Source organism: Vipera berus, assembly GCF_964194415.1.
Source record: "Vipera berus genome assembly, chromosome: 3".
NCBI classification, from domain to species: domain Eukaryota; kingdom Metazoa; phylum Chordata; class Lepidosauria; order Squamata; family Viperidae; genus Vipera; species Vipera berus.
The window spans coordinates 153,529,259-153,545,457 of NC_138204.1; the positions used below are offsets into that span (position 1 = coordinate 153,529,259).

The 16,199-nt window shown below is 35.9% G+C and overlaps 1 protein-coding gene across 3 annotated transcripts in view; it reads left to right on the top strand.

Moving 5' to 3' along the window:
* CARMIL1 (capping protein regulator and myosin 1 linker 1) overlaps nucleotides 1-16,199 on the top strand; it is a 136,567-nt gene that overhangs the window by 64,851 nt on the left and 55,517 nt on the right. For 2 of the 3 annotated variants that reach the window (XM_081324419.1, XM_081324418.1), the window contains exons 4-13: nucleotides 3,938-3,997; nucleotides 5,845-5,966; nucleotides 6,986-7,083; nucleotides 7,452-7,522; nucleotides 7,686-7,759; nucleotides 8,746-8,821; nucleotides 11,359-11,447; nucleotides 12,708-12,802; nucleotides 13,968-14,054; nucleotides 16,090-16,193. In XM_081324419.1, coding sequence (XP_081180545.1) covers nucleotides 3,938-3,997; nucleotides 5,845-5,966; nucleotides 6,986-7,083; nucleotides 7,452-7,522; nucleotides 7,686-7,759; nucleotides 8,746-8,821; nucleotides 11,359-11,447; nucleotides 12,708-12,802; nucleotides 13,968-14,054; nucleotides 16,090-16,193 — 876 coding nt within the window. The remainder of the gene's footprint in view (nucleotides 1-3,937; nucleotides 3,998-5,844; nucleotides 5,967-6,985; nucleotides 7,084-7,451; nucleotides 7,523-7,685; nucleotides 7,760-8,745; nucleotides 8,822-11,358; nucleotides 11,448-12,707; nucleotides 12,803-13,967; nucleotides 14,055-16,089; nucleotides 16,194-16,199) is intronic. The other variant, XM_081324420.1, reaches the window with a different exon arrangement.

Consider the following 16,199-nt stretch of genomic DNA (forward strand, 5'->3'; position numbering starts at 1 on the left):
TCTTGTTCATTTACATATATCAATATTTTAAGTAGCTTCACTAATTAGCGTTATGTCTCTGCAGAATTCTTGAGACATAAGTTATAATTGAGCTTCTCTTTATAATGGCCACCATGGTGGTATTCAGAGTTGACAGACTTATCCAAACAAAATTCTTTGAAATAATCTGCAGTGGAGTTTGGAGATGTATTATTCTACAGGGCGTGAAGGAAACTGATTCTGAAATAATTTTGATTCTGCTGGCCAGAACTTGTTAGTTCCTTTGTCTTGCGGGCTTTAGCAGGTCTGAATATAAACATTGGGGCACAATGCTGATTTCAGTAGTATTACTTCCTGGTCTAATCTTACTGCCATTTTCACTATGAAGACTGAGTTTGCCAATATCTTTCTAGCCTCATTCTGCTCCATATTCCCATAACAGGATAATAATGGCAATTCATTGTAGAATTTGCCAGGGATGGATTTTTCACTAGTGGGAGTAAGGAAATGGCGGTTGACCTACAACATTGTTGATTTCTCATTTTTCTAGAAGTGGTTCTATTTAGAACTTGAAAATGAGTGGTGTAAAGCAATGTTATGTAGTTTGTTATATACAAGTAGGCCTCAACCTACAACTAATCACTTAGTGACTGCTGACCCCCCAAAAGGGGACTTATGACCTGTATTTGAAGTTCAGGTGGTCAGGCCCCCTTTGTGGTGACATAACTGAACTTTGGATGTTTGGTAACAGCTGCATTTATAGCTATTTGCAGCATCCCATGGTCATCTGACCATGTTTTATGATGGTTTTTACCAAAAATTCACTTCTAGTTTTCAGCCAAACTGCACCCATAGCAATCCATTGATTCACTTAACAATCATGGAGTTCAGTTAAAGATTGCTACAAAAACCATTGTAAAATCAAGTTGGTCATATGACCAATGCACTCGGGCACTCTGTGGACTCTGGCTAACATGTTACTGGCATACGTCCCTGTTTTTTGTTTTGGCAACAACTACTTCGGAAAGACTAACAAAATGAAATAGGAGAGGCACTTGATTTTCCCTTTCTTAATTATATGCACCATATTTAGAAACATTAGTCAGAGTCAGCTGTAGTGGACTAACATTACCAAAGTTTGAATTGTGGCAAACATGCCAAATTAAATGTTCCACATTAGGAAATAAGAAGATATATTGAACTTTAAAAATATATTTGGAAATTTAAAATCTGTAAAGTAGTGAATCCTGAGGGGGGGGGGAACTGAGCTCCATAGAAAACCATGATTAACACAGAATAATCTTTTAGAAAAATGACTTGCAGCAAATTTCTATTCAGATACAGAAGAATTTCTTCTTGTTGCAGTGTCGAAGGTGTGAATGTTTTGAATTAGTGGGTTGTCCATTTGATTGCGTTCAGTAAGGAGGATCTTATTACAGGTAATCCTCAACTTACAACAGCTCATTCACTGACCAAGTTACAACAGCACTGAAAAAAGTGATTTATGACTGTTTTTCACACTTACAACTGTTGCAGCATCCTCATGGTCACCTAATAAAAATTTAGATGCTTGGCAGCTGACTCATATTTATGATGCTTACAGTGTCCTGGGGCCATGTGATCACCTTTTGCAACCTCTTGACAAGCAAACTCAATGGGGAAGCCAGATTTACTTAACAACTGTGTTAGTAACTTAACAACTGCAGTGATTCACTTAACAACTGTGGCAAGAAAGGTCATAAAATGAGGCAAAATTCACTTAACTGTCTCTGTTTCAATTATTGAAAGAATAGTTGAATAATGGTATTATATCTCCTCAACTTCTCTTCTGAAGATTAAACATTCCAAATTCCTTCAATCTCTCTTCATATGACTTTGCTTTTTAGTCCCTCGTAATCCTTGTTTCCCTCTTCTAGATAAACCATGCACAATAAAGTAGAAATTTTATTCTTCTTGTTTACTTCTGAAGTTGCAGCCTTTTTTTGCTGCCACATAGCATCACTGAATCATTTTCAGCTGATTATAACTGTTATTCCAAAATCTTTTTCACCTACCATTCATTACTAAGCCAGGATTTCCTAGCCATAATCCCAGCCCTGAGCATTTTATTTCTGTTTCCTAAGCAAGGAACTTAGTATTTATTTCTGTTAATTTTTTTCCCAGGGCTCTTTCTCCGATCAGGTTTTCAATTTTATTTTTATTTTCCAGCCATTTAATTTTGTGTCATCTGCAAATCTAATCAACATTTCTTCTACTTCTTTGGGCAATGAATAAAAATGTTGTACGGGATGCAGCACTGAATCTTGTGGTGCCCCATTTGACGCCTTCAATTTCAATGAGAACACTATTTGAGTACATTTTTCAGACCAGCTATTCATTTAATTTGTAATCTCATGTTTGGCAGCTTCTCCTTTTATTTTGCCAGATACTCAAGAGTCTTATTTCTTCTTTCAGCCTGAAAAATGTTTCAGAGTTCCAGCTGTGCAGATCATCATCTCTGTCTCTTGTTCCTACTTGTCCACTAGATTGGCCTCTTTAATTGTTTTTCTTTCTTATGCAGTGATGTTTTCCAGTGTTAGAGATTTCCATTCTGTCTATTCTAGCATGTCCTTTGTTTTATATACTTACTTATGTTAGCTGCTGTGAATTGATGGCATACAAATTAATTCAAAGCAATAAATAAGTTTATTCTTCACATGAAGTGTGGTCACTTGTTACTCCAGTCCATCAAGTACTGCTATAAGTTAGCCCTTGTCCATTTGAATGCATTCAGTAAGGAGGATCTTATTACAGGTAGTCCTCAACTTACCACAGTTTATTTAGTGACTGTTCAAGGTTACAACGGCACTGAAAAAAGTGATTTATGAGTGTTTTTCACACTTACGACCGTTGCAGCATCCCAGTGGTCACATGATTAAAATTAAGATGCTTGGGAGCTCACTCATTTTTATGACCGTTGTAGTGTCCTGGGATCACATGATCACCTTTTGTGACCTTCTGACAAGCAAAGTTAATGGGAAAACTAGATTCACCTAAAATTGTGTTACTAATTTAACAACTGTGCAGCGATTCATTTAACAACTGTGGCAAGAAAGGTCATATAATGGGCAAAATTCACTTAACAAATGTCTCACTTGGGTACAAAAATTTTGGGCTCAATTATGGGTGTAAGTCGAGGACTACCCGCATATCAGATTGTTTACAATCAGAAGCCCAAACCCCAAAAATAGCATATTAATACTGCAGATTCTGCCTTTTCATCTGTGTTTTTATTTTTCATTGCCAGCAGAAGGCTATTTTTCCTTTTTCTTTTCTGATTAGGCAAGGACACACTGTTTATTTGATGAAAAACATGAAGTTTTCATTTGTGCTGTCAGGGGAAATAAAATTATGGCAAATCGGTTATAAAAATGATGGACAGAAGGCAAGCATGCTGAAAAGAGGGTAGCAGATAGTCTGTTACGCTGAACGGCAAAGAAAACCCTTTGTAAGAGATCTCAGATGATGGGTTATTCTTGAGTCACATCAATTGCTGAAATTCTTTGATTATGGTTTCCTTCTTGATTAACTAATACTTTTCTAAACTTCTTGGCTTTCTTGTGAACTTGCCTAATTGTTTCATTCTTATTTGGAAGATGAAGCTTGATAGTGAACAAAACAGATTGTGATAGAATGGAGCATATATTTATGCAGACAGACTCTAAAATGTACATTTTTCCTTAATTATCTCTGCTGCCATCTTCCTCTGTTACCTAGGTCTCAAATTTTAGCCCCTTAAACCTGGGTTGTTTTGTATATGTTTTATGCCATTCAAGTGAGTGATGCTCAAAGGGCAAACCATTACAATCAATTACATGTAAGTTATATGGTCAGTACTCTAATCTTTGTTTAATACCGTATGTATTTTAATCCATGTTTTGATATTTCAAAATAATTTTCTGTTCTCTTTGAATTGCAGCTAGAATTAACTTTCAGCTACTTGGAAATCCAAGGAATCACTTGCAATAAACCAGGCCAGGTGAATATTTAGTTACAAATAGACACAGAATTACATAATGCCAGAATATTTTAATCATCTTGGTGGTTCTTCTACAAAGCTTTGTCCTTCAGATGAACTAAATGAGTGATATGAAAGAAATTTTCTGGATTATGTTGAGAGGAATATTCATAGGAACTGAAATTGCATATTTCTGCAATATAGATATAACAAATTAGATTTTGGTTATACAAAAAGTAATGCTTCCCTTCACAAGAAAAATAAGGACCAGTTGGAACGTAGTTGTAGTTTCCATGTTCAAATGAGGTATTCAAAATGCTGTGAATGTAAAACGTAAAAAATATTAAAATGATAATTAAAAAGAGAGGGAGGCAGCAGAAGTCCATTCTGCTGTTTGCAAAGTTTTCTTTAAACAGCCCATGGTTTTTTATTTGGTTTATCTGCAACTTATTTTATGCATACGTATTTTCTACAAATGTTTTTCTCAGTAAAAAGCATGATTGGGATATAATATTTAAGAATAGTTTCGTGCCCAAACCCCAGGCTTCGATAAATTCTTAATTTACTTATTTGGATAGACTCTTAACATTCTAGATCTTAACTGTCTGTGGCTTACTATTACTGTTCATATGAGCTAGGTAAACCAGGGCTTCACAAACCACTACTAAAAAGCAGAAATTGCAAGAAGTTAATCAATAGAAGATATCAAGTAATACCTTTGTTTTTCATTCAGGGTTCTTCAAACTTGGCAACTTTAAGACTTGTGGATTTCAACTCCAAGATCTGTGGACTTCAACTTCCAGAATTCCTCAGTCAGAATTCTCCAGCCAGCCATGGGAGTTGAAGTCCACAAGTCTTAAAGTTGCCAAGTTTGGAGATCCCTGGTTTAAGTTGATTTTGCACTATTGTGATGATATGAACTTGCATGTTTAATGGAATAAGTTGGAGATAACTATAAGAGCAGATTACTTACCAATATTTCTTAATTTCAGAAGGGGTGTTACTGAAATATTTACTTCATAGGGAAGCATTTCCTGTTCCATCTTCTTTAGGAGTGGGAGGCCATACTAAGGTTTGGGAGAGATTGCCAGATTTTCTTTTGTCCTGGGATGACCCAAGAGTTCATTGCATTCTTCTCCATTTTGTTCCATTTTCGAAGTATTAGCAGTGCTCATCTGTGAACATTTTACTCTTTCAAATATATGGAGATGGTTTGCTGCAACAATCTCCCTTCACAGACTCCAACACTATGGTTGGCACTGAAAGCATAAAATATCATATCTGTCTGTGAATCTGTAAAGCAGCTAAGCCTTTCACATGGCAGCTAAGAGATCCATCTTGTGATTCCAGGGGGGGAAAGAGCTGCTTTAAAGAGCAGCAGACAGATGCTCAGTTCATACTCATGTGTGTTCCAAAGCCCTTTTTTAAAAATCATATCCAAGGTACTGCACAGGGCTAATAAGCATATAGATGCACAGATCCTTTGTGATGTCTGCCGTTGTAAAAAAAAAAAGATTCAGAAAAAACCAGTGCTGTAGGTTGAAAAAGCCACTTACAGAACGTGTAAATCAGAGATCTTTTCATAACCAGTTTATTCACATATTTATATGTCCTGACAATATCAGGAGCTATTAAACTGCAGTTTTTCCATGGATTAGAGTGGGGCAGAAAACTGATTCTGGCTTGACAGAGCAGATCATATAAGCTGCCTGTGTTAAGCGTCAGCAGCCTTTCCTCCTTTCAGACAGGTGAGCATAGATTCTAACTGATTTTGAATGCATTGTTACTCACCGTTGATTTGTAATTTTTAAGGATTTTATAAAGATTATATAAAGGCTTACCTCACGTCTCCCCCATTTTTTATGCAGCTGATTATAGAAACTGAAAAGTGCAACATTTCTATGAAGTTAACTTCCTCTGAAGATGTGCATGAAGTGTTGGCACATATTGGAACATGCCTTAGGAGAATATTCCCTGGTCTGTCTCCAGTGTAGGTACATCTTGGTATAAATGTTTACCAAAATAGACTCCATCTCTCTCTCTCTCTTTCTCTCTCACCTGTTGTATTTGGGTGCATCAGTGATGCTGATTTGTCTTCTCCACATTTCTGAATACATTTTTGAGAATATTTATTAAATTTATCCAAAGGAGATAGAATGGGATGGATTTCCATACATTTTCTATCAACCCAGTGTAGTACCCTGTGGACAACATAGAGCAAGTTATTCTTTGGTATAATATACTAGATGTATTGACTCAAACCACTTGAAATGGTAGAACAGAAAGACTATGCAGAATTTTAGATTCAAATAGAAAAAGGTGTTTTGTAGCATGGAGGGGCACTTGTGTAATATCTGTTGGCTACTTTTTAAAGCAACTGCATCTTTTCCCAGAATTGTATTGTTGTTCATAAGTTAAGCATTTTTTTCAGGAAAAAAGGTGTTTGCTTTGAAGAAGTAGTGGGAAGTACTATGTACACTATGTACAAGTCAAAGCATTTTTTTCCTTTCAAATCCAAAGCACTGCACAATCCTTATGAAAACTTAATAGGCTTAATATTGGGAGTAGGAGATAACATCTACCTAGGGAACAACTGACATTCTTGAGTTGTACAGCTGCTATTTTGCAGGATACCAGTACAATAACTTCTTTGGCAGGATACCAGTTAATACCATCTTTGACAGCTTCTGATGGTGATGTTCACAGTTTAGAAAGCACTGAGTTTTCAAAAATATCAGTGCTGTTTCAGTGAAGATTTTAAGAGTTCATTATGTGTAATCTTAATTACTAGATGTTTCATTTTATCATAGCCAAAAAATATACAATGTCAAATAGTTTTTCTAAAGGATCAGATGCCAACATTTATGTTAGCTAAGGGATAATTCCTTCAAATTTCAGATCTGGGACACAATCCCAATGGAAGCTTGCAGTTCAAGTGCATAAGTACGAAATAGCAAACTATATTTTGATGAGTTCTAATTCATGTATGCATTTACTTCTGGCTTCTAGGAGAATAATGAAGAAAGTAATTATGGAGCCCCCAGACAGACTGGCTAATCTGCAGACTCTGTGGGACAGTCAAACTGTAGGAGAATTAGGCCCATGTGGTGAGTGTGTATGTTTTTTCAGCTGAAATATGGAGTTTCTGGCATCACCAGTACACGGAAGCTTAATTCTATTTATGGTGTAGGATTCACTTTGAGGAAAAACATAATTAGTCCTAAGGTGTAGTTAGAATGAAGAGCCATTTTGAGCAGTGTGGGAAGATGCTATTTTTATGCCGTATCCTGCCTGCTGTATATTATAGAGGAATGTGCTGTAGGTTCAGTTAGTTGCATATTGTGCTTGAGGATAGCGTACATGCCAAAGAGAAATAAAATCAACTTACCATCAGGATATGTGTATCAGCGGTTTTAAGAATTATTCCCCACAGTGATAAATGCTTAGTGGAAATTTTTTTCCTGTTTGTTTTTAGGTGGTTTTTCTCAAATGTATGCATGCGTTTGTGACTGGCTGGGCTCTCCGTATAGGGAAGAAGTGCAGTGGGTAAGTATGGAAATAAGATTAGGAAATCTTACTTGTGGTTACTGAGGCAAAAAGAAACAAAAAAGCCTTTATTAGAGCCTATCAATTATATAAGCAATTTGTGCTAAGAAATTAAATAGTTTTTCTCTAAAATGTATTATATTTTTTTTTTTAATCTAACTAGGATGTTGATACCATTTATCTGACTCAAGATACCAGGGAATTAAATTTGCAAGACTTTAGCCATCTTGACCACAGGTAAATACTATGATCCTGAATAAATGAAAGTGTATGGTAGTCATCTAATGTGAAAGATTATCTGTTCAGTAATAATCTTTTGATCTTATTGGGTGCTAACAGAAGAACCTTTTGTTCAGCAGGATTGTAACAGCTGCAAAGGGCTCATCTTGCTCAGGGTTTTCATTAGTTTGCAATTATGAGATGAGATATACATGAGTAGAAAATACTTTCATTCATACATTGGGTGAAGCAGTATTTCTTCTAGTTGCAGCTCTTCATACTTTACAGAATGCAGTTTTATAAGGAGGGGGTGGAGTTGCTCCTTGATTCAAACAGCTGACTTAAACAAGAGCTTAAAAGCCTCCAGTGTGGATCCTTACTATCTTTACAGATTGTGAACTATTGGTTCATATGTAAAAGACTGTTTAAGTATATGTATTTTATCAGTCAGAAATAATATTGTTATAGAAAGGGGCTCATTGAAATTAAATACTTAAAATTGAATTGGAAATTAATTGGAACTCACTGAGATTTTCACATAATCAGAAAAATAGCTCCTTGTTCAAAGGAGCTAGTGAAATGTTAAAACATATTACAGGTAGTCATTTAGTGACTGCCTTGTTTAATGACCATTTACAGTTAACAATAGTGATGAAAAAGTAACTTTGAAACCAATCCTCGCTTTGTTGTGGTCAGCATAGAAACATTTAACGTATGTTCATTCTAATTGAATGAAAAACTTATAAAAGGAACCATTTATCAGATTAAAATGCTGTATATGAGATTAAATGAAGAAAAAAACCCATTTTAACTTGATTGCTGAAATCATTTCTTAAGCAGGCATTTGTTTTAGGGAGGAATGAAATGCCAAAACTCAGGTCATCTTATGGTTCAGGAATTAATGCAAGAGAAAAATGATCATTAAAAAAAGCTCCTTCAACCTCCCAAATTACTTCTGTCTAGAATTTTTTCTTTCAACATATGACTTTTTTTTCTTCCCTTAGAGATTTAATACCAATAGTTGCTGCCCTGGAATACAATCAGTGGTTTACAAAGCTTTCCTCTAAGGATCTAAAGTTAGTAAGTATTAGGGTGCAGAATGACTGTATCTTGATTCAAAATGTTTGGGGGAAACTTGTTGTGTAGAATATATAATTATTGTAGAAGAGTAGTTGTTCAGGCCTTCTGACATTTCATGACCTGATAGACTGGGGGTGGACAGTTAATTATCTCAAGTGGCCACAGGGGAAACTGTGACTGTTATGGAGGGCTGAACCAATGTAATCTGATTTGATGTCCTCAAACTCTGCTACCTCAGCTGTTCAGGCAAGGGGCGAGGCTTTCTGTCCTCACCCTTCCTTGGCCGCCATGAAAGAGCATGAGCTGGACCCGACTCAAATTCTTCTTCTGCTCCCTTGCAGCGCATTTAGTTACATTTGATTTCTAATTTCCAATTACCGTAACCTCCTGCAGGCTGGACGGAGACAGCCAAAGGCTGGATGTGGCCTGCAGGACATAAAATGCCCAGGTCTGTGATAGACACAATTACACCAGGATTATCTGTCAGAAAACTGCTTCTTTTAGTTCTTCTAAACCTATCCTTGTATCATCGAATAATATCTAACCACTGTGTTTTTATTGCCCCCTTTTTTCCCAAGGATCACAATCAATAGCATTTGCTTTTTATTATTTGTACTGAGTATTTTAGCTTACATTTTGTTATTAATATTTCTAGTGAGCAGTCTGGCTTTACTTTATCCATTATTATAAATATGCTGATGTTACATACTCAAACTGGCAAATGACTCCACTCGGTGATTTCCTGCAGACATTGAATAGGAGGGGAGAGAGTCAAGAGTGAGAAATATCACTTTTGTTTGCTTATTGTATTTTGAGACATTTTTAAAGTCCCCCCCCCCGAAAATTGATCCAGAGTTCTTAAAACACTATAGTCCTAATAAAAAGAAAAAATGTAAGTAGATCTGTTTGAGAAATAATTCTGCTGCAATTAAATTAACTAAATTGTGAAAATATTACTGACAAGCATTTAACCGTATCAAATATTTCAGGGGATGAAGTGGAACATTTCTTGTTTAAACAGTCTGGAAATCAAACAGCCCTTTATAAGGAAATTGGCCTTCTAGTCTAATTATATTCAAAAAACCAAGTTATACCAAAGTGTACTATTGTTTAAGATGTCGCTGAAATGTTTACAGTGAACTTTGTTTAGATGGAGCTAACAATTATATTTTACAAATAGGTGTGCATATTTAAAATGGAGTTAACAAAATCAGCAGAATAATTTGTATTTTGATTCTGATTTTTAAGTAAGCTTACAGTAGGATTCCTAAAGCCGCTATCCGCATATATAACTTAGTAACAGTGGGAAAAATGTATTCCAGTTTCTGCATTATCTTAATTATTTGGCATTCTTGGAAGCTATAGGAGTAGTTCAGAAAACATTTTGTGCAGGTTTCTACCGGTGCCTTATTCATTTTTAATTTTGAATGAGGCAGTTTTATATAGATAGTAGGACAAAGTTGGAGAATAATAATAATATAATATAATATAAAGTTGGAAGGGACCTTGGAGGTCATCTAGTCCAACCCCCTGCTCAGGCAGGAAACCCTATATCATTTCAGGCAAATGGCTGTCCAGTCTCTTCTTAAAAACCTCCAGTGTTGGAGCATTCACCACCTCTGGAGGCAGGTTGTTCCACTGGTTAATTGTTCTAACTGTCAGGAAGTTTCTCCTTAGTTCTAGGTTGCTTCTCTCCTTGACTAGTTTCCATCCGTTGCTTCTTGTCCTGCTTTCAGGTGCTTTGGAGAATAGCTTGACTCCCTCTTCTTTGTGGTAGCCCCTGAGATATTGGAACACTGCTATCATGTCACCCCTCACCCTTCTCTTCATTAAACTGCACATACCCAATTCCAGCAACCGTTCCCTATATGTTTTAGCCTCCAGCCCCCTAATCATCTTGGTTGCTCTTCTCTGTACCCTTTCTAGAGTCTCGACATCTTTTTTACATCGTGGTGACCAAAACTGGATGCAGTATTCCAGGTGTGGCCTTACCAAAGCATTGTAAATATTCGGAAAGGATTAAGTCTTACTAAACTTTAGATGCATTATGGACTACTTAATCCAACATCAAACTAAAGGAATAGAAGAGTAAATATATTAAAAATACATCTGGCCTTGTATTAGTTTTGACATTACTTTATGACTGGTTAGAATCACTGTTCTAATACGAATAAGGTAGGAGAAAGTATATCAATAAGTTCACTGAGCTCTTCATGAACTTGCCATCATATCTTGTTATTAAGCTGTTCTAGAAAAAATATGTGTGATATTCTTACCTTACATGGTAACATTGCTGACAAAACATGGTTTTTTGTGGTGTAGTAGGGGGCACCAAACTGAATTTGTAGACTTTTGTGACTAGATTTCTGAATAAACATGAATGAATTCATTGTCTGTAATTTTCTGTAATTCATGCTGTCAGTTTCTTGCACCACTGTTAAGACTTTTAAGAGGTATGACCTCACCAGACTCTCAATTTCTTATATTGCTAATATGTTTTTTTGGTTCTTAATGTTGTACTATTATTCTTATGACAGTCCACTGATGTTTGTGAGCAGATCCTAAGAGTTGTGAGCAGATCCAGTAGATTGGAAGAGCTAGTACTAGAGAATGCTGGTCTTAGGACGTAAGTCATTCTTTTTAATTAACCAACACTAACATTTTTTAATAAAATCCAATAACATCAGAGGAAGTTGTAAATTTGAAGCTGCAGTGTTTTAATATATTTATTGGCACTTAACAGCATTAAACTGTGTTGGGATATTTATCTATTGCAGTTATTTCCAACCATATTGCAAACTGTCTATTTGAGGTTTATTTTCCAGGAGTCATAGTATGCAAATATGACATTAGCATTACTTTTTGTTAACAATTTTGTGGGTTACCCTTTTGGTTTATTCATACTAGAAGTATATATAGGATTTGGCCTTTTAGAAAATAAATTTCTGATGGAATGCTTGCCCTTTATCCACTTAGGGGTGGTAGGGAGGAGCCATTATGTAGTCATAAAAGAGAATATTTGTAGCTCAGGGATTGAAATGAGGGGTCCTTGGTGCTTAGTTTAAGTAATGAAATCTGCAAGAAAACAACCAAGCTCAGAGAGAACCAAGGACACCCCCCATATATTCATAACTTAAACAATTGTTGCTAGCAGCTCATCTGTGTGATTGTATAGAATAAGGCCTACTTCTAAGTAGTTGTACAAAATATACAAAATCAAGATTATGTCTTCGCAACATAGCTTAAAAAGATACAACATTCAAGTGTATATGTCTATAAATGAGATTAGCAATCTTAAAAAAAAATTAATGGACAAATGTAATCTAGGCCAAGTGGGCTACTCCTTTGGAGAATCTATCTGATGTTGAGCAACTTTGCTGATATGTATGAATATATTTTTATTTGCCATTAGGCAGCATAGATAAAATAAAAATACCATGTCTCTTCTGAATGATTCAATAATGTGTATTAGAGGTTTGCAATGAAGTTTCAGAGTAATGGTGATGGGTGAATGTAGCATCTGGCTGCAAGTCTTGTACTGGAATCACATGAAATACTGGGTGTGAATTATTTCCAAAGTGCTGTATAATTCTAACGTTTATTACCTCATCAAAAATAGTAGAAAATAGGAGGATATTAAAAGTAGACATGGCATCTTTCCTGCCCAATGCACTAGGTATGTTTCTCACCATACCTAGTGCAATATCCCACATATAAATCAGTTGTTGCAACTAACACAACATATGTGCAAATCCATGTACTTGAATGTAATATTCTAAATAGGCTCTTCAATTCAGTGTAACCTATTGTCAGTTCATATAAAACTCATGAATATGGTATAGTGCAAAATACAGTATAATTTTTTATGGTTTTCTTTGTTTCTTAGAGATTTTGCACAGAAGTTGGCCAATGCTCTATCCCACAATCCCACCTCAGGACTTCATACAATTAATCTTGCTAACAACCCTCTAGAGGACAGAGGTACTGTAATACTTTCATTTCCCACTCATAATATAAGCCCAATAGGAGGATTAGTATATTTCTTTCATTTTTTCTTGAAAACAAACAATATTACGGATTCTATTACTGCATTCTAAATACTTACTATTGTTAATGAAGAACCTTTCCTCTTTCATATATCTATAATCTCTTATGGTAGTTTGTTGACAGATGATGCTTAATAACTACATGGGACATGAATATCTATGGGAGTAGAGGGACTGTATCGCAACATACATAATAAAATGTATGTTGTGATACAGTCTTCAATCCTTACCTAACAGCATGCAACACATGATGCAAATCTAAAAGGATAAAGTTTGTATCATAATGGACATTTTGTTATGTTCAGGTCATGATGGCTAGCTATGGGTGCTGTGGGAAGTAGATAGAAATATTATAAACGTGTATTTTATTTTTACTAGCACTTACTCTGTTAAGTTCAGAACAACAATCATTTTGAATAAATTGAAACCTTGCTATAACAATAAATGTACAAACTGTTCCACTGATTTAATTCAAAAATATTTTCTGTAAAATCTGATCGTAGTCATATTTTGAACATAACGGCCTAAAAGAATATTGGCAAATTAACTTCAGGTCCATACATTTGTTTTTTTATTACCAGTATAGTTTAAAGACTTTATATTGTAATTAGTATGGTGAGGAATCTATATTAGATACCCTTTCCAGTGAGGAGAAAATATTTATTAAAATCTATGTTGTGGAAATATGCATGTATGTATATGTATGTAGAAACACAAATATGCAGATAAGTTAAATGTTGAGGACAAATTATCATTGTTATTGCTATTTTTAATTGGCCAAACAGCCCAATTTTTGTGCTAGTAGACTGCTGAGTTTCCAGTAAAGTAGACTAAATGGTGAGAACTCACCATTTGAGCTCAAATGGTAACAGTAGAATCATATCAACATAGAAAGAGGGGAAGGGTATGTTGTAGACCCTGTCATTGAAAGAATTCTGACTGGTGGAGTCCAGGAAGATAGCCTTCTTCTGTCCCACCCCCCACCCCCTTTGGAACAGTTTCTAAATTAGATAAATAAATAAAACTAAATAGAGTAAAAAGTAATTACTCTGCACATGTTTTCACTTTTGATGTGGGCCTCGTTTGTTATTCTTTTACAGGAGTATCTTCATTAAGTATTCAGTTTGCCAAACTACCAAAGGGGCTGATGCATTTAAGTTTATCTAAAACCTCATTATCACCTAAAGGTATATAACATAATTGTGCTTAATTATAATGAAATATATTTCTTTTTAGGCTCTATTGAATATTTATTCATTTCATAGCTTTCCAAGGGTAAGATAAATAATAAGCTTGAACAGTGTCCTGCATCACATTACTGTTTGTCTGTGGCAGCCAAAATTAGCTGCAATGCAGCTTCTACTTGATATATTTGACAGGTGGGCATATTGTATAATCTTGCTATCAGTGTAGATTTTTACTAAACAAGTCCATGAAAAATTGCTTCTTTCATGGCAGTAATAACTTGACTGGATTAATGGTGATTTCAGCACCTAAAGGCTCCATTGCTCAGACTCTTTGCCATTTCCAACACCTGGCTATGGTCAACTCACTACATACACCAGTGCACACTAAATTTCTCATCATAGCAACACCACCAGATTCTCCAATCTCTGGCAAGCCATTTGTTATTTTAAGCTGTTACCTTAAGCAGTTAATAAGGCCACTTTATCTTGAGAAGTTTTCCACTACGTCCAAATCCATATGGAAAACTTAACATTTGTTGGCAAAGCGTTCCTTAGTTCCAAGCCTGACAGGGCAGAAAGATCTATCTGTGAAGCATTCTAAGTGTCTTCCTCCATTTCTGGGATTATCTCTTTTCCATTTTTGTCACTTCAGCAGTTGACTTCCACAGATACCTGGGTTCCTTTATCGTAATTTGTGGTTATTATTTCCAGTTACAGCCAGAGAGGGTCAACTCTACTTCCTTGGTATAGGTATGGGATTGGTTCATAGCCAGGCATAGGCATCTCATATTACCAGGCAGAACACTCTTCTAGCTTCTTTGAGCTACTCAGACCACACCCTCTACATCAGGGGTGTCAAACTCAGTTACATTGAGAGCCACATCAGCATTGCGGTTGCCCTCAGGGGGCCGGGTGGGTATGGCCTAGGTGGGCGTGGCCTACTGGGTGGGCGTGGCTAGAGTGCGTATGGCCTACTGGGTGGGCATGGCCAGCTGTACATCGTTTGCATCAAGGGTGCCTATGGGGGCCTGGGCAGGAGTGGGACAGAACTGAGGGTCTCTGGCAGAAGGAGGGTCTCTGGGCCAGGGCTAAGGCAGTGGGGGCCGTTCCCTCACTGTTTCCAGGATGACCTTTCAGAGACCCATAGTTACACATTAGCTACCATTATTACAAATTAAGATTACCATTGAATCTTACTTATCTTCTTTTTTCCCCTCTTGAGTTTTTTCTAATTTCCAACATCTTTATATCCATATCGAATTATTCAGTCGTCTCCTGTAGAATATTTAATGACCTGATTTGTCATATAACAAGCCATATATTGATTTGTTTCATTTGAATTAATCTATTCAATAAACCATTGTTAAGTAGACATACCTTAATGTGACTTGTAAAAACAGCTAATGAACCATATGATTAGCTCTCTCTGCTAATACCCTTCTAGGTTTATTCTTACTGATTTTTTCCACTCATCAAAGCCTAATGGGACAGACTAGACCAGTTCAGTAGCTTGTGTAGAAGGTATTCCTATTGTGTTGTACTTAATCCTGAATAATTACAGTCTTGACATTGTCCTCTCATTATTGTTTTCCAACTTCATTTGTGAGTTTCACATACTTTGAAGATCAATTGATATTAATATTTGTACCTATGAGATTGAAAGGCGATGATTGTACAGAAAGTATTGCTTCTTCTCAAAGCACTGTTAAAACAGGCTTGTGTGAAGCAGCTATACTTTGCTTCCGGAAACAACACACAAACTATTATTTGTTTCTGTAAGGTATAACAATATCATTTTCCTTCTGTAGGAGATTGGGAATTGTGTTTTTTCATGTAATTTTGGAGCTCTTGGATAGCTTTAATAATATAGTTTTATATTATAATATAGTAATAATATAGCTTTAATAATATAGTCTTTTGTCTAATAGTCTTTTGATGAGGTCCAGAACAAAACAATCAGTTTGTCATGGAAATTTGCAGGAAATATACTAATTCATTACTGGACAAAGAAGCAATTTTGGTCATTTTGTTACAGGGGTGAACAGCCTTTCACAGTCACTGAGTGCCAACCAGCTGTTAGCTACCACTCTCACCCACCTTGATCTCTCAGGAAATATTCTTCGAGGTGACGATCTTTCAGTAGGT